The sequence below is a fragment of the Psammomys obesus genome, unplaced genomic scaffold (assembly GCF_907164565.1).
Source record: "Psammomys obesus unplaced genomic scaffold, mPsaObe1.curated_primary_1811, whole genome shotgun sequence".
Taxonomy (NCBI): Eukaryota; Metazoa; Chordata; class Mammalia; order Rodentia; family Muridae; genus Psammomys; species Psammomys obesus.
Genome location: NW_026596143.1, coordinates 13,755,744 through 13,781,141, shown reverse-complemented (window position 1 = coordinate 13,781,141; position 25,398 = coordinate 13,755,744). Strand labels below are relative to the sequence as shown.

Sequence of the window (25,398 nt, the reverse complement as noted above, 5' to 3'; positions counted from 1 at the left end):
TGGAGACTAGATGTGAACTCACAGCAATCCACCTGCTTCTGTCTCATGAGTGCTGGGAGTATAGGCATGTACCACCATGCCTGGCTGTCTTTGTACTGTTTGCAACATACAGTATGTGGGAGAATTAGGTATCATTGTGAAGCACTTTGAAACAGCCAATATTTCATGCCAATAATAGAGACATTGGGTATTATTTTGAAGAACTTTGAAATAACAGATCTTCCCTGTCAAAATAATTGAGCTATACAAAAATTGTGTTTCCATAACACACACGCGTTTACACATTTCTGAGCAAGTATTTATCCCGTTTTATGTTTGTAATTTGCCTCTATTTGATTCACAGATTGTTCACACGTATCAGATTGGCCATGATGGCAAAGTTTTTGCTTTGTTTTGGTATTTCTATGGCCTGCATACTTGTGCCTGTATGTGCACGAGCATACGTGTGCCATCAGAGGTCCACTTGTGAGAGACTGTTGTCCCATCCATCGCATGGGCTCTGAGATGGAACTCAGGTCCCCAGGCTTGGCACCAAGCACCTACACACACTGAGCCATCCCACTGCTAGCTCACACTTTCTTCTTTGTCTAGGCAATGCACAGGTCATTTACATGGCAAACTCCCTTTAATCACACACACAGGAAGGATAAAAAGATGTGAGTAAACACTAAAGACAAAAACCTTAGTGATCTCTGCCTGTGTGTAACATCAATGTTAGGTGCAGTTGAAAGGAACCAAGTCATCTGTACGCATGAACATTCATTACCCCTGCTCACCTAAACCAAGCCACTGTAGACTTGTGTCCACACGGGACTCATTTTCTGTCTGGTATCACGTGCTACTTCAAGTCCCTTTGTGGCCACAGTGTCTTAAAGCTGCAACAGCCTTGGAAAGAACGTCATTTTTGGCTTCACTGAAATAAACTTTATTTGGATTTTCCTTTTTATTAGCAAGGATGTCAAGAATTCAGGCCAAGGTGAATTCACCTGGAAATGAAAGGTAACAAGTAGTAAAACTCTGTCTGCTGTCACAGCAGAGACACCTTTGAAAAAATGTCAACCATTATGCAAAGACCTTAGAGTGACTTTGCAGAAAGTATAGGCAGCTACTGAACAATATAATCTTACAGGGGCCACATCATATACAGGGCCCTCGATGACAGAAATATTACTATGCAGGGCATGGCTGTGTAACCCCTGAAAACCATACATTCTGTTGAAATCACTCTACAAACAGCAATTCATGAAAGTAAAAGAGGTTCAGGGCAGACCACTGCAATCAGCAAGTTTGCATAATCAGTACACCAACCACTTGGACCACTGAGCAGCTCAGAAGTCTAGAAGGTGAAACTGTGTATTCTGTGTCGAAGTGAAAATAAAGGGCTGTGAACGCCTCAGTTGTGACTGAAGCTCTGAGTTTCCCTGGGGATGAGAAAGCAGCAACCTGAGAAGGCGTTGTGTTGTGTTTTGTTTTTGCAACCTTTCTTGCCATCCTCTAAATATCCCCAAAGGGTTCTGGTCCTGTCCTCCCCTAGTGTGGTTCTTCTCCAAGGAAAAACACTTTCCGTATTATTGCTACAATCTGTCATAACTCCAGGTATGGAAAGGTGCTGCGGCAGGACAGGCCACAGACCGTTTCATTTAATTTGCAAGCAGCCATGCTCCATGCACCGATTCCCTGGCAGGTCAACACTGGCAATACGGAAAGAAGAAAACCCCAGTTTTTGTTTTGTTTTTTTAAAAAGTGCTTTTAGCTGGGTGGTGGCAGTGGTGGCGGCAGCGGCAGGGTTATCATGCCACACTGAAGTCTTTCATCTTGGAGGAGAACCTACAACCACGACTTCACTAAACCAACATAACCCCTAACTACATTCTAAGCGTTTATCTTTACACACAGGTAAGTGGAGTCCTTACCCATGGTCAAGAAAACTTTCTGTAATAGACAGAGACCATTGCAGAGAACCATAAATGATGGCTGCCACGCAGAGCTATGGAGCCTGGTAGATCCCAGCAGATCGACAGATCCATCCACAACACAACCCCTACTTCTAAGGCTCAGAGTTCAGTGCAGAAGAGGCGGTGGAAAAATTCTAAGAGCTAGAGGGGCAGGGAGTCTGCTGTGAGAACGTAGCTCCTAGAAATGTCAGGGAAGCCACACCCATGTGGCCTCATCAACACGGCAACACTAATAGATGTGGTATCATGAGAGTTAAGAAAACTCACCCAGCTAGCCAACCAACTACAGGCAACTAAGGAAGGCTGAGAGCAGGAGAAATAGTCCTCCCAGGGGAAGAGCACACCTGAAAACATATACACGAGTAACATTATACAGACTGAGCGGGAGCAAGATCACCTGTGCGTATGATGTATATGAGTATGTGTACGTACAGATTACAACAATTAAAGAGAAAGAGGCCGTGAGTTTGAATAAGAGAGCAAAGTGGGGGTACACGAATGGAGGAGGAAAGGGAAAGGGAGAAAGTGATGCAATTATATTAACCTCAAAAAAAATTAAAAGTTATTAAAAAAAAATAAGGTAGTGAGTGAGTAGAAGAAAACAACTATCAACCTCTGGCTGCCACACATTCATATACCACACACACACACACACACACACACACACACAGAATAAATGAGTGACTGAATGAGTAAATACAGGCTGTCTCAGTCACTGTTCTTTTGCTATGTGTAGACGCTATGACTGTAGCAACTCTTAGAAAGGAAAGCACTTCAGCAGGAGCTTGCTTAGTGTCTGAGGGCTATTCCTTTATCACCACAGCAGGGAGCACTCGCACGGGCATGGCAGCTATGACTGTGGAGCTGAGAGCTTTACAGTCTGAGCCGCAGGTAGCAGGGAGAGAGAGAGACACTGGGCCTGGAATGGGCTTTTGGAGCCTCAAAGATCACCCCCAGTGACACACTTCCTCCAACAAGGCCACACCTCCTAATCCTTCTAATCCTATCAAACAGTTCCACTCCCTGGTGACTAGGCATCCAAATACATGAGCCTATGAGCCATTCTCACTCCAACTGCCATGACGCAGAGGGGCAGAACAGTTCTAATGGGCTGCTTCATACCCATGGAATACACAAGTAACGTTTTTTTTGTCAGCTTGCCTACAGTAAAATTATTTTACATCAGGGATCTTGCTGACAAAAGGATACTTGTTCCAATGCAACCACCACCTTGAAATATTATATTCCTATTGGTCCTTATTATAATGTATTTAAATGAAGCTCATCCATAGACTCACATTAGGCTTATTTAATAATGACAGAGCACTCATTTCTCTAAACAAAATATCTCAAAGTTCTGGTTTTGTCTCAAGTATAATTGTGTGTGCCCAAACATTAAGTCACAAATCAAACCAACAGAATAATAATTAAAAAACTATTTTTTTTCCCCCTTTGGCCTCTGTTTTTCACTTTCCCTTGTTTCTGACTATAGCTATAGAAGAGGCCATAAAGGACAGACTGTGAGGAGACCCACAACCAACCAGGTTAATATGAACTGGATCCCAAGCACCAAAAGAGAAAACTGTGGCTCTGGCCTGTCCTCTTCCTGCAGGAAACCAATCCTACTTTTGCTTCAATCCAGACCTCTTCAGATGAAGCATCAGTCAGTAGACACCGGCCACGCAAGAACAGGTAAAACTAACTTAGAAAGACAGCTTTCTCACCAAGAGCCAGTCAAGGGATGCTGACAGGCACTCCTCCCTTTCTGGGAATACTTTGCTTTCCTGACCCTTGTGCTCGTGGCACCGTGGCAAGGGGGCATTCCTTCAGGTTTATAGGCAGAGTAGGCACAAACCCTATTGTCTTCCCCCTGGTCTTGGAGTAGTACAGACATTGGGTTTGATCTCTGCAGTGATGAGACCCTCTTAGACCCTGTGGCCAAAGAATTATCTATTGCGTGTGTCTCGGGGTGAGAAGAAATGTGGGGCCGAGTTTCTGACTGCCACATACATACTACTTAGTTTAAGAAAAAGGTTTTTGTTATTTGTCACAATGCTTTCCAAAGTTACACATCATCGACATTCATTAAAATTCACACACCGCCAGCTCCAAATACAGAGGCAAATCAAGGCGTTATGAACCCCAAGGTGAACTTCAGGAGAGTGAGCTGATATGGTTATGCTGCCGTGCCGAACTAGCGAGCGCCACTGGACTTCCCTGTGAGGGGGACTCCACAATAAAGGCAGGAAGCCCAGACTTCCTCTCTGCCTCCTGGAAGGGCCTCTGATTGATGGAGGCAGAGAGACAGTGGGTTCAGGTTAGCCCCAGATCAAGGATCAAAAGAGTAGCCTGGATTCCTGTTGAATCCAGATAAGAACCTCTGCTGGGTTTTGTGAGAGCATGGCAGGGCAGCCCTTGTCTACCGACAAGGGAGGCAGCTCTTCCAGGGAGAAGGAAAGGTGGGGGCACGCTGCTGCCCTCTCACACTCTGGACCACACCCACCAGCACCAGAGTGCAAAATGACGAGCCCGCCTGGAAAATGAATGGCACTGTTAGGAGCTGAGCATCATGAATGTAGACGCCACACAAGGGTGCATAAAATTTATCTAAAAATATAGATGGATGTGTTAGCTTTAATGTAGCACAAAAAGTTAAAACTTTAGCCTCTTAGCACACAGGCTCAGCAGACTATGGCAGTGGCCCTGTCTAGGACGTGTTAAGCAATCACTTATAAACATCTGCATAAAAATGGTCACCATTTACAATTAAACATAGAACAAAACTGTGTTTTCCTCAACACAGAAGCATCTAAACTGCACGCGTACCTCTGACTTCCACAGGAGTTCCATCCTGGGAGGAAGACAGTCTGCACAAGGCTGGTGCACAGAGCCACCAAGGGCAAGAATGGCGACTTTTCTCTTTTGGTACAATGACAGGCAGAAATTATACGGTATAGGATAGAGGGGCCTCCCACAAAGTCTCTTAAGACTTTGACTAGAAGAAGGGAAGAGAAGGACAAAAGTCCCAATTAATCAACAATAATTCCACATTATTCTCGTCCTCTGCGAAACCCTGAGTTGACAACAGTCACTAAATGCCTGCCTTGAGTCCGGGCTCACCAGGGCACGTCAGTATGCGTCCAACTGACTCATCATCAACTTCCTGCTATATTCATAGGCCAAAAATAATGCCCCATTGGCAGGAAATGCTCGAATCATAGTAGGTTTCAGTCCAGAATACAAGGCTGTTATTCCTGGAAGACAAAAGGCAATCTAAGATTGTGACAGTACTTCCTTGAAGACACACATGCAGATGCACAGAAGAGACTATCTGTGCCCACAAGATTAGACAACAGTACTAAAACCTACGAGGCAAATGGACTCGTTCACAGGTTCCCCTCAACAGGCTACAGAAACAAGGTAAGTACCGAGGCCCCTGGCAAAGCTCACAGATGTGATTTCTATGCCTGAGGACTCCTGCAGAATGGACAGGGCAGAGCTAAGGCCTAGGGTGGCCAGATGGAGGCAACTGAAGAGCTGGAGAGGCCAGCGAGAGAACCCAGAGATGTTCTTGGTACTCGCCTACTCAGCACGGTCATGAGAAGAGACCTGGGTGAGGGACCGAGCTAAGGTGAGCCAGGCAAAACTGGAGAAGGCATGCAGGAGTAGGACATGTGCGTTCTGTTTGGGACACGAGTTAAGCATGTGTCTGCGTCACTGTGCTTTCTCTCTTTAACCCTAGTGCACGAGTTCATGATCCAAGGAATTTTTGTTGTTGTTTTGTTTTTCAAGTAATGATGTTTTTGACCATATACTTCATTTACTTCTCTTTTTATATTAGTTTTTTTATTACAGTATAATTTTATCATTTAACTCTACCCTTTCTTCCATTTAAACCTTTCCATACACCCGATCATTTTGTTTTGTTTTGTTTTGTTTTTGTTGTAAATGCAGGAGTGCTCTATGCATACCTGCAGGCCAGAAGAGGGCATCAGATCCCTGTATAGATGGTCACGAGCCACCATGTGGTTTTCTGGGAATTGAACTCAGGACCTCTGGAAAAACAGCCGACGCTCTTAACCGCTGAGCCATCTCACCAGCCCTCACAACCCTAGTTTTAATATGTCTATAGGGTGGATGGCAGAAAGACAGGTCTTTGGGTTGCACAAAGTTGACGTGATATGAACATGACTTAAGAAGTCTGCATCATCTAGAATAACTCTAAAAACTGACAGCAAATCATCTTTAAAAACTGCTCAGATACTTTCTCTTTCCAGAAGTCTGTTGACAAAGATGTTGTAGTACATTCTTTTAAACGTGATGTAATAGGAATATAATGTACCCAATATTTCCTTTTAAAGCCTTAGTGATCATGTTAGGGGTCTTTTCATATTTGGATTACATAAATGAGGTGACGCTACTCCCTTTAAAGCACTCTTCCCTCTAGACAAAGTATGTATATTAAAAATCCCCCCAAGGTATTTAGAACACAAAGAATCCTACCAGATACATGGCCCAGAAGTTAAGAGAAAGAACTTTAAACATTGAATAAGCTAAAGCAAAAGGTTTGGAAATGGAAAGCCACACACGTGAACATAGTGCTGGGAGAAGGACACAGGCAGGGAGAAAGGAGCAGCCATAGTCTGACTAACCCTGGATGAGTCCATTTCCAAGAGACTAGTCACTGTGAACACACTCCCCTCAGGGCAGGCTCACCTTCATTCTTCACAATGCTCAGGAAGGTTCTGACGAATCCTGCCTGCTTTCCAGTCATAGAAAGAACTTGAATTCTAGATTTGATACAATCCACTGGATATACAGCAAGCCAGAGGCAAATCCCACCAAATCCACCACTTAGCATCAACGGAACAGGGCCTGGGGAGGGAAAGCAGCCAGAAGTACTTTGTTTGGACGGTGTTTCCAAAAGCACAGCTAACAGTTCAAGGAGCATGACTCCTTGGAAAATGCCAGTTTCTGTCTAAGAAATCCAGTCTCCCTGGGCCTCATCAAGACCAGCTGGTCACTCAGATGGTATGTCCCCACCGCACCCTTGTCTTCCGGGTTGGAGTTGGGCCACCTATAACCAACAGGTCTCACATCATGGAGAAAGCAAGCTACCGAAACACCATCCACGTCTTTCTCAATTTTAACTCCCTACAGTCCCAAATCTTTCTCTACTGTGAAAATCACTTTGTACTGCTCCCTAAACACCATGATTTGCAGCCATGTTTTAAAAATGTATGACATGAAACGAGTGCAACTGGGAATGGTTCTCTTTATGACACGAATAAGCACTGACCAAGTTCCTTCATTACCTGCCTGCCTTACCCTTGGAGCTAAGGTTTTCAAAGTAGAGATAAAACTTTGGGTGAAGAGTTAATATTTATGGATACAATTTATTTTAGGCTGTCCAACCAGTAAGTTAAGCACAGCATTAAATGAGGCTAATCTCCTCAATGGTACATGCTTTGTTTTTTGTTTCTTGAAGGTTTTTTCGGGGGGAGGGGTTGTTTTGTCTTTTGCGGGGGGCTGTCTTGAATGTCCTTAAAATCTACTGTGGTGGTTCTCAAGTAAGGCTGCTTTTGTCTCTCCAGGGAATTCTGGCAACTTCTGAAGCTATGTTTGTTTGTTCTTATTTCTCTGTGGAGAAAGGCTGCGACCTGAAGAATGACCAGGGATGCTACTGAACAGGACATCTCACCGCAACCGCTTGCAAAGACCTGTTCATTAAACACCTAAATGTAAGGAACATGAGATATGTCAGTAAGTACTTATTTAATGGATATGAATTTTTTAAAAAGCTTAGGAACAATGTTGTTTGTGATTTGATGTCAGAGACAAGGCTTGGTAGACAATCTCATCGAGATGTAGTTGCAATGACAGGCAATTAGCCAACTAAAAAGAAAAGAAAACTCGTTTAAAAACTTACCCTGGGGTTATTGATACAGCTTTAATTCTTCCTCTAAAATGGACCCAGAGCAGTGACTAACACTCAGAAGGGAAAGGGACACTATAACAACGCCAGTGCCAATGTCAGCGAAGAAGTTTGGGGTGTAAGGCTTCAGGACTTGCCTTAGGAAGTTTTCCTTGTGAGAAGGTGCCAGCCAACACTGCTGCCACTTACTTTCCGGCATCTAGAAACTCCTGAGTGCTGGGTGGACTCCCAGAAAGGTGCCCACTGAACACCAAACCCGTGGAAACCAGCAAACCCTGGAGGCAGATTCTACTAAACCCAAATGCTGCCAATGTGGGTACACTTACCTAGTTCATCTTTTGATTTCCCGGAAGCGAAAAATGATCTGCTCAGTTCATAGCCACCGAAGAAGAAGAAGTAGCCTGGTACTTCTCGGAGTAAAGTGCTTGAGAGTCCATGGTAGAAGCCCAGGGGGCCGTCCTTCCTGAAGATTTCTTTCACAACCGACCAGACTGTGCTGGGGAAGACAAAGCAGGAGGCACCGTCAGTGAGGTGGGGAGATGCATGCATGCAGTGAGATGTCTATATGGAGGACGATGTATGCAGCCAACCCCGCTACCTGTGCCAGAGCGTTCCTGTGACCTGCCCTTCCCGTCAAAGCACACCTGGTGTTCTTAGACTTCTTGGCACTTCTGGTCAGTGAGCCAGCATGCCGAACCAGGCCTACGCAGGGTATGCAGTCAAACACACCGTCTGAGTGTGAAAGGATTACTGCCTGTTTTTCAACGCTGAGTAAGTAAAAGCAAATTACAACAAGGAGTCATCCAAAGCTGACGGTGTGTAACAATTCCAGACTTTCCCAGTGCCTTATCCCCGGGAGCCCCAGCTCCTCAAGCTTTGTGGTGTATTAGTTACTTGTCATTGTAATAAAATACCTAACAAGAGGCAGACTGAAAGGAGAAGGGGTTTCTTTCGGGCTCACAGTCCATGGTGGGGGCAAAGCAGTGGTAGCAGAAGCCTGGTGCAGCTGGTCACACTGCATCCGGGTCAGGCCGCAGGGACCAGTGACAGCTGCTGCCCAGCTGGGCTTCCCCCTTCCACGCAGGCGAGGACCCAGGCTCAGGCAACGGTGACACCTCTGTTGTAGGTGGGTCTCCCTACTTCAGTTGTTGGAATAGTGTTCTTGTAGAGTGTATACAATTTACCCTTGTTCATTCTAATGCTGATTTCTCTGCCCCACTATCTGGTTTCAATCCAGACATTGCATTGTGATGCTTATTGTAAGCTTCGCTTGTCTCAAGTTTATGTAAACACGCCACCATTTGTTCTCTGTGTTGCCAATAAAACAACCAGTCAAGATGCTGAGCAATAGAGAGAACAGCGTGGGATATCCTGGTCTGGAGGGGAGGAGAGGGAAATGAGTGAGAGGAATAGGAAAGCAGTGATTGGCAGGAGAGGACTTGGAACCATGAGGAGAGATGAACCGGACCTAAGATATGACTAAAAGCAAGTATAATGGGTGAAATCTAAATGGTAGGAAACTATGAGGGCTTGGAGGTTTAGGACAGAATTACTATTGCCCAGCATTGTGCCCTACGTTAATTAAATAAATCCTAGTCTCTGTGTGGTGATATGGGTATATAGCTGGTTTAGGAATAACCACTGCTTAACTAAAAGATAAATCAATAATAAAAATTAATAACCCACAACACTCAGTTGACTGAATAAAGATGGCCCACCTACGTGCCTCCTGGGTGAGTCTAGATTCTGTCAAGATGACACCCAACAGCTATGTCATTGTGTACATCACTGTAGGGTAGTTTGTTCAGGAGGCCACCTCTTTTTTGCTTTGCTACAGAGAAATGAAGGCAAGATAAGAAATTTTGAGGGTTGAGCGACAGCCCTTGGGCTTCGAGGGACACCCAAAATGGTGTCTTGTCTTTCAAGCAGAGGGGTGCAGAGTGTCTCCTTTTTGCCCATGAGCCCTGCTTCCCGAGCAGCTTCAGGGCCAGACATCTGCCCTGGGCCCACACCTGCCCTCGGGTAGCTTTTCTACACACTGAGAACATGCAGAATGCCATAAGCTCAGTGTAACTACCAAGTTGCTCACTTTGTTCTTAGGGAGTGGGAGAAGTGAGGCCTCAAGTCCTAGAACGACAATGGCAATGAGCAGGCATGTTCCTCCCAAGAGCTCTGCTCCTGCGGCGCTGCTCCTGTCACACGTGAACATAACAAAGCCTGCATCCAAGCCCTCGGGGCGGTGCTGGCGAGGCACTGTTTCTCACTAGTTACAAAGGCCCGTTCACTTCCGGACTGTTTCTAGAACTGTGTGCACTCACAGTGCTGGAGGTAGATTCCAGTTGACCAACCACCCTTTAAAGCGTTATACCACTAGACTCTAGGCTCTGAAAAGCAGGGAGGAAACTGAAGACAGCAGTCGCTCTACAGACCTGGGGTGGTCGCAACACCCTTGACCAGATCTTCAACCAGATACGTCAAGGATAAGGATAATGTGGGGGATCGATTCTAGACACTGCAGTGGACGGTCGCTTTCGAATCCACGCTGAGTGGTGCTTTGATCGTACAGAGCAGCTCTACTTACAAGGCTTTTGATGGATGTTTTCAGAACTCGGACCCTTAGCAAGCACATGTGGAGGCTTGGGAAGGGCAGGGGTTGCCACCAGATTGTGGTAGACACCCAAGTGAAATGTGAGGAAGGGCATCAAACACTTACCCAAGAATCTAAGCCCACACACTCGGCTCAGCTCTCAGACTCAGTTCAAAGCTGTCTCCCAAATATGGCTGAGGGTCATGCCTTATGTACCCAGGATGACAAAGGGGGAATTTGGCTCCCTGGTGTCTCCATTTCTGCACCGTCTATTGTGGGCAATGAGTCCCGACAGGATAAACAGTCTTTTCGGAGAATTATCCCCTGCCGCAATATTTTAGACTAAGGAAAGCTGTTTCTGCATTTGCTACTTACTTTTAACAATATAAGATAACAGCACACTATACCAAGACGAGGCGCCTCACAGCTAAGAACGAACAGTGCTTACTTCTGGCTTGCAGCTATCCTTCCTGACGTCTCCATTTCATACATGGTCTGCAGCCGGCACTTGACGAGCTCTGTGGGGCAGAGAACCAGTGCAGCAAAGGCAGAAGCAAAGGACCCAGCAGCTGCATTCTGGAGGTCACTGAAAGGAGAGAGAACACTTACCATCAGCTTATTGGCCCCTTTGGCTCTCACCGCACCAGAGTGAGCACAGGGATGGGAGAAGGAAATCCACACTAGCCCTCCTATCTAAGGATCCCAGGACCCTGTGGCAGACAGCAGTACCCCCTAAGAGGAATGGCACTGAGAGGTAATATATGTCCCCAAAGCCACACAACATCTAGAAAGTAGCATGCTAGGAAGCAAGTCCAGGTATGCCTGACTGCCACACCCCCCAATTCATATGTCCCCATCCCCCAATTCATATGTTGAGGACCTGACTTCCAGTGCGTGATAAAGTTTAAAGAAAGGGTCCTTAAGAGACAATGAGGAATAGGTGAGTTTTTGATGATAGGACCTTCATCATGAGATCCATGCCCTATAATCTTGCTCTCTCTGCCAGGAGGGTATATTCACCACACCTCCCTGACGCAGCTGGCCAACACAAAATGAATCGGTGGCATTTCTGTAGACTTTTTGTTTCATTTTGCTTTGTTTGGGCATTTTCTTTTCCTTGTTGGTCTTTTGCTTGTTGATTTTTTATTTCCATTTTTTTAGGGGGGGTTATGTGTTTCTTATTCTATGTGTTGTTTTGTTTTAGGGGAGAGAGAAAATGGATATAAAGGAAGGTGGTGGGTAGAGAGGTGGGGGATCTGGGAAGAATTGGGAGAGTGGAAAAACATGATCAAAATATATTATATGACAAAAGTTTTCAGTTAACAAAAAGTGGGGCAGTTTAGGTGCTGCCATCCTCGAGGGGACTAACAAGGCTCTCAGAGGATGCAGGTAGTCCCGTAAGAGTACAGCTTTCTGTAACATGTGGCGAGCTCTCCTCACACATTCCCACCATGATTTCATTCACAACGCTACCACACAGTCAGAAGACGCCCTAGAAGAGCCAAGCAGATGCCAGCCCCAAGCTCTCGTACCCCAGACTGCTCTGAGCCAAATACACTTCTTTTCTTGCTTCCAACTTTGGCCCTGATTTTCTGGTAGTCTCGCTCTGTGCATCAAGACAGAAGCTGCTGTCCACAGGCTGAGCTGGTCTCAGGAGGGCAGGCTTACCATGGTGCTTGCTATCAGAAGCAAGGCTGTCCGCTAGGTGGACTTAAACCCACCTCCACAAACCATGCGAGGCAAGGCAGGCATGCCAACATCCCTATACACAGCCTTCTGTGAGGCAGAGTGTGTCTCCTGCTGTTTAGCTCACTCCTTCACATCACTCCTGAGCTCACTGGTTAAAATCTAAAGCTTCAAATGGCCTTTTGGCCAGCCTACAAATCATATTTGGCCTTCCTCAGGAACTCTCTATCAACCTGCTGACAGACAACACTCAATTAGGGTCATTACCTAGAATGTGCCAAGTTTGCTAGAACAGAGGTATCAGTCAATAAACACAGAGGTTAGTTCAACCTCAGGTACTGGGATGGTTCCAGAATCGGAATGAACATAGAACATCTTATGAGGGGACAAGGGAGAGGCCTTATCAGCTTGTCTATGGACTTTGGCTCTCTCATAAATTCTTTCATCTTCCAGTGCACAAAATGAGATGCACAGACCTTCAGCTCTAGGTGTAGAGCAAATTTGTACAACTGGAATATGGGATAGGACGGGGTTTTGTAAATATCTACAGTAGGTACTTTTTGTCTCTTTGTTTGGAGTTTTTCCTTTGCCTTATTGGCCTGTTTGTTTTGATTCCCATTTTCATGTCTTTATGTGTATGTATGCTTCTTGTTTGGGTTTGTTTTAAAGAGAAAAAACTACAAAGTTGGTAGAGAGGTGGGAAGGATATGGGATGATGGGGGGGGGAATATGATCAAAATATATTCTATGAAATTTTCAGAGAGAGAGTCTACTCTGTCATCTAGTGAATGAGAATCATGACCTAAATGCCTCTGCCGTGTAAGCTCTCAGTTGGTCAAAGTTCAAAGCAGATGCTGCATTAGGTTCAAACCGGGACACACAAATATTCGTGATGAGGTTGCAGAAATACACAGCAAATGCTTGCTATAACGGCTTCCCTTTGCAGCTCTTGATAAATATGCCCTCTAGGTCTGACTAGTACCCTTGCTGGCCTAACAGAAAGAGGTCGGGGTGGAAGGGGAACTGTGGGCTCAGATGACACAGGCAACTATGACTGTTTCAGGCAGAGACAACAGCACCTCCACATGGTAAGGTCATGGTAAGGGCCATAAAGACACAACCAACATGCAAGAGTATAGCAGACCACAGGCAGCGTGCACCCAACAGGTAAAAAGCAAAATTGCTCCCAAGAGTGAAAAGGAAAAAGGCTCTAAGCTTAGGAAAAGTTCCAGGGCTGTTTTAGCACAAGATAACCAGGCCAATTTCCTCACTGAGAACTCGTATGGTAAAAAGCTACACACTGTGGGTATCTGTGACAAACGTACTCAAGGATCCATACAAGGAACACAGTGACACCAACTCTTGCTTCTGGAGAGGGTGTGGAGAAAGACAACCCTAAAGCATTGTCCTGCCCGCCATCAGAAAAGCACTAAGTGGGCCTCACAACACACGTGCCATCCCTCTGTGGGAGACTGAGCCAAGACCATGCATGAGTTTCAGATTGGCCCAGGCTACACAGCGGGACCATGTCTCAAATAAAACACAAATGAGAAAAAGCATTTTTTTTTTCAAACCTGTCTCTGTTCATAGGCAAAGAAGCAGGGAAAGTGAGGAGGGGCACGTGGGGCCAGAACCCCAACAGTCTGTTCCCGTCACCACCTCCGTCCTACGGCCAAACAGGGTTACGCTGCGCAGAGGGGAGCAGAGAGTCTTCTCCAGAACCTTACCTCAGCACCTATTGTTCCTTCGGCTCTTCTCCCATGTTGTCCTTCCCTAAAGAAGCTGGGGGAGATGAACCCATGTCCTGAAGGAGAACATCTCTGCTTCAGCTACAGAAAGCCAGGTGCCTACTACTCTGCTCCTATCTGATATCCCCCGTGGGGTGCTAATCTCTCAGCCCTCTCTTCTGTCCCCTTTGGCTCTGCTTCCTGCTCTCTCTCAGCTGGAGAGCAGAAATCCTACACTGTCGCCCCAGGCTATCTTATTACCCACTCCCCAGTTTTTAAACACAAGGTCTACCCGTCATGAGCAGATGCATGCCTCTAAGACAGCACATCTGAATCTCGTAGATCTCTTCCAGAGCGCACGTCTGTCTACTTTAGCTGTGTGCAAGCTGAGGCTACCACAGAGGTTCCAATTCCTACTGACAAAGCCAACAAGCCTGTCTCGTGCAAAGATGAATATGTGTGTATGTGCGTGCGTGTGTGTGTGTGTGTGTGTGTGTGTGTGTGTGTGTGTGCGTGCGCGCGCGCACTCACAGCTGTGCATGTGTGTACTGGTTTCTTAGAAACCATACATCTGTTTTTTGAGATAGGATCTCTCACTTGGACCTGGGGCCTAGACCTCTTTTCATCTCTGCCTTCCCTTTACTGCGTATGAGCATGTACCATGTCCAGCTTTTCATGTAGGTGACGGGGATCTAACTCAGTGCCTTGCAAGCACTTCAGTAATCAAGCTTTTCCCCTCAGACCCTCCCTGGCATAATTTTAAAATCATTTCAAATAAATCAGCATCTGAAGGAAGCATGACTGAGCACTCCAGTGGTTTATGAATTCTGCTTGGCCTCTGAATGACAGGTACCAAAGCACAAATGGAAGCACAATGGTCAAGCACAAGTGGAAGTCTGATGAACAGGGAAGGATCAACCAAGGAAAGCTGGGTCCATCTGTAGCTTCCTAAATTATCCAGATTTCTTGTCTAACACCACTCAGGTAACGTCTTCCTTCCAATAATCTCTGCAGGTGAAAGAGAAGTGAAAGCTTAAGTCCCATGTTCTGCAATTCTCGTCCAGCACGCCTGTCACCTTCCCATAGCACACACAGGACTCTTAATGCATTTGGCCTTCTCTGTTTCACGCCGCGACAGTGGAGGACATCAGAATCATTTTTAAAAAGGAAAGCCATTTCCTATTAACGTCATTCAGACAACGGAGCGCCAGTGTCCTGACTCACCTCAGTTTTGCCTGCCTGTCCAATCCAACCACTTTGCGGACCACCTGCTGGCAGAAGCCGTAACACATGAAGAGCACCGAGTTCTCTGCAATATTGGCAATCAGTGCAGGGCTGGTGCCCTTGTAGAAGCCGCGGAAGCCCACCTGGGAGTAGGTCTTCAGGCAGCAGTCGGTGAGGCCCCGGTAGAGGTCTGGAAACGTCTGCATCTTCACCTTCATCGTGTCAAAGGGCTGCCCAGTCAGTACACATGCTGTGCCTCCTACAGGTAGGACATGAGTCTTTAGAATGAGTCTGCAGCCACGGACAGGGAGGCCAGTGGCTCGCTGTCCATTACCAGGGTTTTAGTTCCTAATGACCGCCTTTCCCAAATCCTCTAGCCAAGTTCAGCAAACAGCTTCCAGCAGGTGCCTGTGCTGGCCAGCACCAGAGGCCCATCCTAACGCTATCCACACTCACTCAGAGAGATGTTTGGTTTCTACATTCCAAGCCCGTACAAAGATACACAGCCTACGTTCAGGGCTCGGCCAGGAGTGGAGAGAGAGGGGCTGGAACCTGGTTTGACTGTGCCATCCCAGACAGGGACGGTACCTCTCTTCTTCATCTACGGCATCTCACAGGGTTAGCACATCGTTAACACAAACTGGGTTTGGCACAAACCTGGCACACAACAACCACTAGACACAAGAGAGAGAGAGGGAGAGAGAGAAGCCATACAGAAGGGACAGTGGGTACGGTGGTAGAGACAGGCATTTCTTTTTCTCTAATGCCCTAGTGTGAGGCAACTATTAGAAAAAGCCAGGTGCCAGATAAGGACAAGAGCCTGCTAGTTAATCTCCTGAGGACAAAACATTTGACCCTGAAAAAAGCGGTTTAGTTTTAACTCTATCGCTTAGCGATTTATACCTAGCTAGGGAATAGGCTACAATTACCTCAGCTTAGTATAAACGGACTGAAGTCTGCCTTGTATCTGTTTTCACACTATTAGAATACCAACTATACTAAGTTAGATTACTCCAGAAAGAATTCTGAACATAAGGATAAGAGCAAACTGTGATTGCCCCACAATATCTGTAGACCCTGGACTAGGACCAAAGTTTTGGGACATGCTGCTGGTTAATATTTACCTCCTTCCTGGGGCCTGGAAGGCCTCACATTTCAGACACTCCTGCTTAGATCAGGAAACATCACAGCTCTGTGATGAGGCCACTAAAACGCTACCAAAATGGAAGGCTCACAACTTTACAGCTCTGATGCTATACATGTTTAATCCGCCTGTGTGGCGGGAAGGAGAGACGCAAGGCACTGAGAATGAGTCACTTACTTACCGACAGGCAAGGTGTTACTTCCACAGCATCTGGCTTTATTACTGAACAATCAAAATGATTCCCGTAACTTCCCTCCTACTGTTTGCTTCTTCCAGGAGAGAACGGTATGGTTTGACCTGACGATCCACTCCTCAGACTCCTTGGACTATAATTCACTAAGATGCTACAGCTGAGTAAACAGCGAATGCCTGCAATACCAGTGCTCAGGAGGTGGAAGCAGGAAGACTAAAAGTTCCAGGCTAGCCTGGGCTACTTAGTGAGACTAGAGCAACAACAACAGGTTAAGATAATTTTTTGCATAATCAGAACTGTTCTGTCCTACATACTGCTGGGCTAGGTCATGGGGTCCCAAATATAGCAAAATAATTTAATTATTCCAAAAGACTGCGTGACTGTTAGGATTTTTAGAGTGCATATTTTTGATAAAAATGAATGAAGCCTACAGTTCAGGACATTAACATTTGAACTAAATGCACGATAACTCACTCATCCTGAATTTACAGACAGCAGTTACTATGACACATACTTGCTTCATATCTGTGATGGTTCTGTGTCCATTCTAGAAGGTAAGAGGCTAGTGAATGTTATAGATATAATGAAACAACTTCACTGCCCCACCCCATGAAAGTGAAGCTAAATCCCAATGCTGTTCACCACAGAACTGTGTCCAGTGCCTAACCCCAGTCTTAGCCAGCAAGCACAGGACCAAGCCAATTCTCAGATTTATATCAGGAACACAAGTACGTTGGCAGTTTCTCCGCAGAAGTCATATTTCTGCTCACTGTTTTCTCCTTAAAGGACAAATGAAAGAGCTTCTGTCACTGTCAGCTCCTGCCACTCACTCTTTGGGTGAGTACTGAGACCACACCATGCTCAACATTTAACTGATAGTCACTGGGGTGGCTAATTCTGTCAGCTTGATTGCCTTGAGAGGCACCTAAAAGACGAATAAAGCAGACCTCTGTGGACGACTGACTTTCCAGAGAGCATTAATGAAGGAAGGAAAGCCCAATCCAAAGCACCACAGGCTGGGGCCCAGATATAATAAAAATATTAAGAGGAATGAAAAAGCAAAGGCAGGCCTCTGGGTATGTCGGTCTGTCTTTCTCTCCCTCTCCTCTCTTTTTCTTTTCACCCTTCTTCTTCTCTCTTTTCTCCCCTCCCTCTCCTTTCTCTATCTTTCCCTCCCCCCAACTTTCTCCCCTCTGTCTCTCCTCTCTCCACTCCGTTCCCTCTCATATCTGTCTGTCTCCCCTTCCTTCCTCCCTTCTTCCCTCCCTCCCTCTCTGTATGCACGTGTTCATGTGTATGTATAGAGGTGTGTGCTTTCTGGCTGCCATGAAGTGAGCTGCTCTGGCCTACCACCCCGCTCCCACCACAATGGAGTAAAACCTCTGAAACTATGGGCCAAAATAAATCAATAAATCCTCCCTCCCATAGGTTGATTTCTTTAGATGTTTTATCATAGCGACAAAGTCTGTCTAACAGAGTCATTCAGCACACAAGCAGCAAATGACAAGGTATCGCAGCCATTTATCAGGGAAAGGATGGCTTACAGCAGGACAAACAGGTGAGCCTCCAGCCCCCCAAGCAGAAGTGCCACTTTACAGGACTGGGACATGTGACATTTTTAAGGTATCCCTTCAAAATAGTTTTTGAGGCTGGGCATGGTAGCACAAGCCTTTAATCCCAGCTCTTAGCAGGCAGAAGCTGGTGGATCTCTGAGTTCAAGGCCAGCCTGGTCTACAAAGTGAGTTCCAGGACAGCCAAGGCTACACACAGAAACCTTGTCTCAAAACAAACAAACAAACAAAAAAGCAGTTTTGAGGTGCTTGTCATTTTGACACTCTGCAGACAAACCTCAAGGCTATAAATGTCCTCCTTTCCCAGCCAGTATGCCAGGTAATGAGGCACACTACAGGAAGTGCTGGAGATTGCTTCTTCCTGACATGAGGGAGATACTAAGTGAACTCAAAGCACTTCGCAGACTTCCAAGATCCACCTTTAGTGATCCACATGACCTTGTCTTCCATCTCATCCTAGCTGCCCAGGCCTCCTTTCCTGACCTACAGCACGTTCAGCTCAGACCCAGGACAACTTCTTGGCACTTTAACAGAAACAATGTGGCTGGGAAGCAGCTTTGCTTAGAATCAGAAAGAGACAGAAATATTTCTATTAACATTTACATCCCATCACAAGCCTCAACCACAGCTGAATCTGTACTAACAGATAAATCACCTGCACCAATGAAGGGGGGTCAAGGAACACTAGGGATTCTCTGCACCAAACGGAATAATCCCAAACCCTAGGTATTTGCCAGTCCAGAGAGTCAGGGTAGCAAAGAGTCCCAACCACCTCTTACTTCAGAGAAGGCTGCTGCCCTGTGAGGCATTCTACAACAAAGATGACAAGAAGACAAGGAGCCAAGATCTGGGGGTTTCTACATAGACAGTGAACATGGCTCCCCATAGTTACGTAAGACCAATATATCAACCGGACTTTGGGACCATTAAAAGTGAGACTGTTTCTCCCCTCACAGACAGTCTCCTCCAGACAATAGAATGCTCTGTCCAGTGTTGATAATGAGCACCTCCTCTGACCACCCCCCTCTCCCACCCAAAGCTCCTCTACCAAGAAACTTGCTGTGCCCAGAAATTACAAAACCCCAGAAGCTTTTGGGGGCAGGAGAACCATCTAATATCAATATTTTAGATACCTTATCATCCTTTAAAAAAAGAAAAGCCCAGCAGAAATTGTCTTCTGTAAAAGGCTTCCAACAGTATTATCACAATTTGCATAAAAACTATAGCCTGTACGTGCTACTTAAAAGCCTGAATGCACATAGCAAGGGGTAAGCTTTTAAAAAAAATCATTACTGTAAAGTCTGTTCTTAGACTGACAAGAGCATACAATGCCTGCAGGTGTGACTCTCTCAAGAGACTATATACCACATCACTACAGGAGCAGGGCCTGTCTGCACCCACAGTCTCTAAAGGACAGAGCTGGTGGGGGCTTTTGCCATTTCCAGCCAGCATCCTCCACAGTGTGGCATGAGGACCAAGGGGAGGGAACGGGGTCCAAGGGATGGTGTCCTCCTCTCTGCCACAGAGTAGAGGGGACTGACCCTGAAGACCCAGAGTCCTTAGTAACACATTGGGGTCCAATGTTGCTAGATGTTGGGCCTGCACATCAGACTGGAACATTCCTTGTCTCTAACCTGGAGAGGTGCCGTTGCCCAGGGATCCTTATCAGCCTTCCTCTTGAGGCAGCTCTAGCTGACCTTTGGCTCATGAAAGGAGGGGGTTGGTATGGAAGAGTTAGGGGAGGCATAAGTGAGGGAAATTGCTGTCTGTACAAGGATTTTTTTACAACCAGACAAAAGACCAAGTGAGAGTGAGATAGTCCCCTGACCCCACTTGATCTGTTGACCCAAGAGGTCATACTAGAGAAGAGAACATCGAGCAATGTGGGCTTTACAGGAATTGATAGGGGACAGGGCTAGGGCAGACCAAAGGTTCACTTGGTAAACATGTACCTTCCAGCGTGCTATTGTCCCTAAGATGACACAGGACTCTGGGAAAAAAAAAAATACTATCACGAGCACCCAGTTTTTTTTGCCCCAGGCTAAGCTTTCCCTAACTCTGCATGTTTAAGATGGTCTTTCTACCAGCCCTGGCTCCAGTCTGCCCTTAGGCTCAGGGTCAGCCTCAAATGCCTGTTCATCATCTTCCTATCCACACCAGGAGACACTGTGGAATATCAGCCTCACTGTTAAAGGGGGCTGCAGAGGAGTTTTAATCTAGAAACATGGCTGCTGTGGCAAAGGATCTCATAGGAAAATCTAGGTGGCTGGAATGCAGACCCTTAGCACACACCTTTAATCCCAAACAATGAAGGTAAGGTTAGTTTTTAGAAGAGAGCACCCATGATTGAAAGTGACATCTAATTGAGAGGCAGACAAAATGTTGAATCAGAGAAAGGTTTGACAGAATGAATGAGTCAAGATGGGATACACCCAACTCTCACCAGAAGAGAGGCAGTTTTATCAGGACAGTTTTAAAGAAGACAGGTTGCAGAGAGAGAGCATTCTAGACACAGGTGAAGACAGAATGAGCCAGAGAATGAGAAGGAGCCAGAACATTAGAACAGATTGCCAAAGTTAGTATGAGGCCAAGCAGAGCAATTCAGTCAGAACTGAGAGAAGCAAGTTTGAATCAATCAGCTTGGAAAGGAGTTTGAGCCAGAACAGCTGAGTTGAACCAGCTAGCTAGAGTTCAGAAAGAACTAGAAAGGGTGAGCTTGTTCAGCAGTAAGTCCCGGAGGTTGAAAGCATTCTAGGCCTAGATTAGATTGTATGAAAGCAGAGACTACAATTACACAGGAGAAAGAATAAAGGATAACACTTTCACAGGAGGCCTTCCTTTCTTCCTAGCACCAATAAGAACAGTCACAGGGGACTGGAGAGTACTTCTAAAGGGACCAACTTTGGTTCCCAGTACCCACATGGGTAGCCCACGACTACCTGTGACTCCAGCTCCAGAGGATCTGACACCCCCTTTCATCCACCTCAGGCACCTGCTCACGTGTGGCAGATACTCACATAGACACACACATACACATGAATAAAAATAAATCTTAAGAACAAAAAGCCAGTAGCTGGCATTTTGTACTACAAAAGATCTAGAACAATATCACATTTCCATTAGATTGAGTCATTCTGAAGTTAAAGTATAAAAAGACTACATTTTCAACTCACTCTGAGGAACTACTTCAGGAATACAGGGGAAGGGTATCTCCTCCCCCCTCCTTCCCAGGATTACCTGCGGCCCCTGCCGTGAGGTCAATGGCAGCTTGGATGACAGGATTGGACTTCATGGTGTTACTGGGTTCTGTGGAAAGTAATTCTCTAGAGCGAAGGATGTGTACCACATACCCCTGGGAAGAGGCAAAAATTCAGTTAGTCCAGCCTCTGCAATTCCCCATTCTCTAAGCCTGCTGTGTTACTGAACTTTAACTTCCAGGGACTGGACCTTAACAACCAGGAATGGGAAAACAATGTATCAACACAGGTAAATGAACTACTTCCCCTTAAACAGCTCACACCAAAATCCTCCCCTGAATATCAGGGTTATAGCCCCTACCACACTTCAACCAATCGTTATGAGAACCTCCACCACACCAAATAAGCAACCAATCACAAATGGCCCAGACTACACCAGACTAGTGTTTGAGAGGCCTATGGTGAAAGCCCATTCTATCAAGCTCAGCAGTAAGTTCAGACAGCAGCCTTCCATGCTGGGTGTCAGAGCCTTGGAGTTCCATTGAGTTACCTGGCTTGTAAACAGGAGGGCTTCATCTAGACAAGGGGGATTATAGAAGTACCATAAACAGGCCATCATAAATGCCACAAGGCCCACAGTAGAGCCCTAACCCTTCCTTGTCACCACTAATCCATCTCACCTCAGCAGTAAATGTGTAGATTTCCCTCAGGTCTTGCTACAATTCAGATTCTGACTCAACAGGCCTCAAGGAGGACCAGAGATTTCACAGCCTAAGCTCCCAGGTAAGGTGGGTAATGTGAGCCAGACACATAGTGCAACCTCTGGACCACGGTTCCGATTTTGCCTGATCAGAATCCCAGGGCTATGTCCCAGATAGTCAAACTTGAAATGTTTGTTTTGAAGTCTAGAGCTTGGGGAAACAAAGTTTCCCTCTACCTTTAGACAAAACAAAAAACAAAAAAACAAACTTGGTGAGACTTGAACTTAATAGTAACTAGGAAACAGGGAGGATTCCTGAACAAATAAGATCAAAGTTACTGATTACTCAAACTATTCTGTTTGTTCTCAAAATACAGAGTTGGTTCCATATAACAGGACAATTTCATTCCTCATCACCCTGAGAGGTTGGTCTGTTAAGGTTCTTTCAAACACAAAAGCCATCCTAAAAGTCAAGAAAAATAACAGCAACAACCAAGAATTTGTAAAATAAATATTGTCAATGACCATATTCCAAGACTCTTTCTTTTAAAAAAAAAAGTTTCCTTTAAATCTAGCAACCTGGAAGTTACAGAAACACCCATGCCTACATTTGTTCAGGGAAAGTAAGAGACAAGCTGCACAGACGGCTCTCACACTGGCCTCAGATAAACTTCAATGCACTCATTTCTTTTCACATGAATGATTCTTTACTAACTTGGGAGGGCATGAAAAGCGTATCTAATTATGCAGTCACTGTAGATTCAACCCCTTCGCATAAGCCAAATGTAATCACTTCAAATCCTAGAAAAATAACATGCAGGATTAATCTTTAATTTTTTTCCCCCAAGAGCCAAAGGAACAGTAAGACTGCTGTGAATCTGAGTCTCCTAGAAATGTCAGAAAGGCTATACCATGAAGTCTCATCAACTTGGGAACAAGATCCCCGCGACGATGATACCAGTAGACACACTAACATGGACAGAGGAAATCCCAGGGGGTCCCTCTGACAAAGAACTACAGTCAACTAACAAATGCTCGAGGGGAAGAACAGTCTTCCCCAGGGAAGCCAACTGGTTACTCACCATAGACATACAAGTAGCATTATATGGACTGAGAGGTTTGTATTTAAATATTTAAGACTGTGTGTGTGTGTGTGTGTGTGTGTGTGTTCCTGTGTCATAACAATTAAGAAAAAGAGGTCATGGATCTGAGTGGGAGAGTTACACGCAAGGGGTTAGAAGTAGAGAAGGGAAGGGAGGAAATAACCCTAACTTCAGAAGCGGACTAGTATATGTAAAACCGTTTCCCCGTGCTGGGGATTAAGCATGACTTCCATCATACTGGCCAAGCATTCTACCACTTAAGTCTCCTTCTCAGGGATGTCTGCCAAATCGCAGAAGACAGAAATGCTCCTAACACATGAGCCCTGAAAGTATGCAGTTAACTGAGTATGAACTGTGGGTTGGAGAGAATGCAGGACGTGCACAAACCAGTGTTCCGCAGGAATTTAAACTGCCTTCGGAGCTTGCTGTGTACCATTTGGAGTAGGACACCCGAATCCTTTCAGCTTCCCACCCTCTTCCTTCAAACTACCCAGTAGTCCCAGAAACAGCGCCAACCCGAATACTGGTTCCTAGGGGGAAATAACTTCACCGGGGGTCGAACCGGGTGAGGCTGCACTTCCCCGCAGCTGGGCAACAGAAGGCCGCATGCCACCACCATGGAGCCCCTTCGGCGAGCTCCAGGCGCCAGGGTGCCAACTACTGCGGCTGCAGCTGCGGAGCGAGTCACCCGGCCTGACCCGGGGATCCCCCTCCCCCTTGCAGCGCGCAGCCAGCGCGGCACCGCCGGGCACCGAGCCCGCCCGATCCCTGCGCCTCCCGGGACCCGGCCGCGAGGCGGGCGCGCGCGGGTGCCGCAGCACGTGTGCGGCAGGGCGGGGACCGTCAGGACGCGTTCCCGAGCCCGGCCTCCCGCTCCCTCCTGCTCCGGCCGCCTCACCGCCGCGCCCGGTTGCGTCCGGCTCGCACTCCAGCGCCCGCGCTCCGCGGGCGGCCGCGGCACACAGACACTTTTTAAGGTCGTTGCTTGGGTCCGGCCCTCGGGCCCTCCTTTCCCGAGGCCCCTCCCTCCCGAGGCCCCTCCCCCACCCAGGCTCCTCTGCCCCTCCCTCCCGAAGCCCAGCCGGGGAAACGGGAAGTCTGCCCATCCACGCGGGCTGCCAGGTTGGCAGACCCTGGGGGCTGCTGGCAGCCTCAGGGAGGACTCACCTTGAGGTCTCCCAGCGTTATCCAGCCCCGGAGGCTGTGGCTTTAACTTGGCGGTAAATGAAAAATACTAGAATGGTAGTGGTGAAATATAAAATCACTTACGGCCAGCTTTTTAAATTATCTAGCCAGCCAGCCATCTATCCATCCATCCATCCATCCATCCATCCATCCATCCATCTATCTATCATCTGTCTGTCTATCTGTTTAGGGACATGGTCTCACATCGCCCAGGCTAACTTGCTATGTGGCTAAGAACTTGCTGTTGTTACCTCCACCTTCCAAGTGCAGGGACTACAGGTGTGTACCACGGGCTTGGTTTTATGCGGAGGTTGGGATCAAACCCAGGGCTTCTTGCTTGCTAGGCGAGCGCTCTACCAACAGAGGTACATCCCTAGCCCATCAGGTTTTATTTGCTTTTCTGTTCGTTGGTTTAGCGTTGCTTTAAATTCCAGTTGTTCTCCCCCAAGGAAATCCATCCCCAAGAACATTATGGAAAAGGCACCCAGTTTATTAAACTGCTGTACAAGGCAGCCTCCCTAGTTTTTTTGTTTGTTTGGTTTGGTTTTGGTTCCCAGCGAACTGTTCCTCTGACGCTTTACTTGGCAGCTGAAAGTGGCACTGGAGTGATGGTGCAGAGGTGAAGAAGTCTTGCTGCTTATCTACTTGACTCAGCCTTGAATCGCGAGACAAGCCTCAGTAGAGGAATTTCCTAGATCCGGTTGGTCTGAGCGGATCTGGGTCTGTGTGGCAACGACTTGTTGGAAGACCCAGCCCACTGTGGGTGGCATCATTCCTTGGGCAGGTCTTCCTGGGTTGCATGAAGCTAGCTCAGCGCAGATTCAGGGCTCAACCCAGAGAGTGAGGCAGTGACCTGTGCTCTTCTCTGGCTCCTGCCTTGAGTGCCTGTCTTCACTTCCCTCAACCTGGAAGTGTATGCCAAATAAACCCTTTCCTCCCCAAGTTGCTGCTCATCAGAATATTTTGTTGCAGCAACAGAACGAAACTAAAACACTGCTCTTGCAGAGGTCTGGAATTCAGTTCCCAGGACCCACATCTGGTGGCTCCCCAGTCCAGCTCTGGTGGATCCAACTTCCCCTTCTGGCTTCGACAGGCATCTGCACATACCTTCCGGGAGTACACACACCACATAAATAAAAATAATACTTAAGGAAACTGGTTCACAGGAGTGATTAAATCCTCATTAGCTGT

At 46.6% G+C, this 25,398-nt stretch overlaps 1 protein-coding gene across 3 annotated transcripts; it reads right to left on the bottom strand.

Annotated features, from left to right (window-relative positions):
• Positions 1–901: 901 nt before the first annotated feature.
• Positions 902–23,975, bottom strand: Slc25a15 (solute carrier family 25 member 15). 3 transcript variants are annotated; one of them, XM_055593307.1, is made up of 7 exons: positions 23,921–23,975; positions 21,260–21,374; positions 15,115–15,373; positions 10,926–11,063; positions 8,217–8,386; positions 6,672–6,830; positions 902–5,209 (listed from the first exon to the last, which is right to left on the bottom strand). In XM_055593307.1, exons 2-7 carry the CDS (start codon positions 21,312–21,314, stop codon positions 5,085–5,087), a joined length of 906 nt encoding a protein of 301 aa, XP_055449282.1. In that variant the 5' UTR covers positions 21,315–21,374; positions 23,921–23,975; the 3' UTR covers positions 902–5,084. The 3 variants fall into 3 exon arrangements, with proteins under 3 accessions (XP_055449282.1, XP_055449280.1, XP_055449281.1); XM_055593305.1 differs by lacking the exon at positions 23,921–23,975 and adding an exon at positions 23,573–23,687; XM_055593306.1 differs by lacking the exon at positions 23,921–23,975 and adding an exon at positions 23,585–23,687.
• Between the last annotated feature and the right edge of the window lie 1,423 nt (positions 23,976–25,398).

Bases quoted from the DNA above. Each gene is read 5' to 3' on its own strand.
- Slc25a15 (XM_055593305.1), bottom strand. From the start codon at position 23,641: ATGGTGGTGGCATGCGGCCTTCTGTTGCCCAGCTGCGGGGAAGTGCAG. The intron at 15,374-21,259 runs GTAATCCTGGGA...TCCTACCTGTAG, and splicing joins CCTCACGGCAGGGGCCGCAG to GAGGCACAGCATGTGTACTG. The intron at 8,387-10,925 runs GTAAGCACTGTT...TGTCTTCCCCAG, and splicing joins AGGATAGCTGCAAGCCAGAA to CACAGTCTGGTCGGTTGTGA.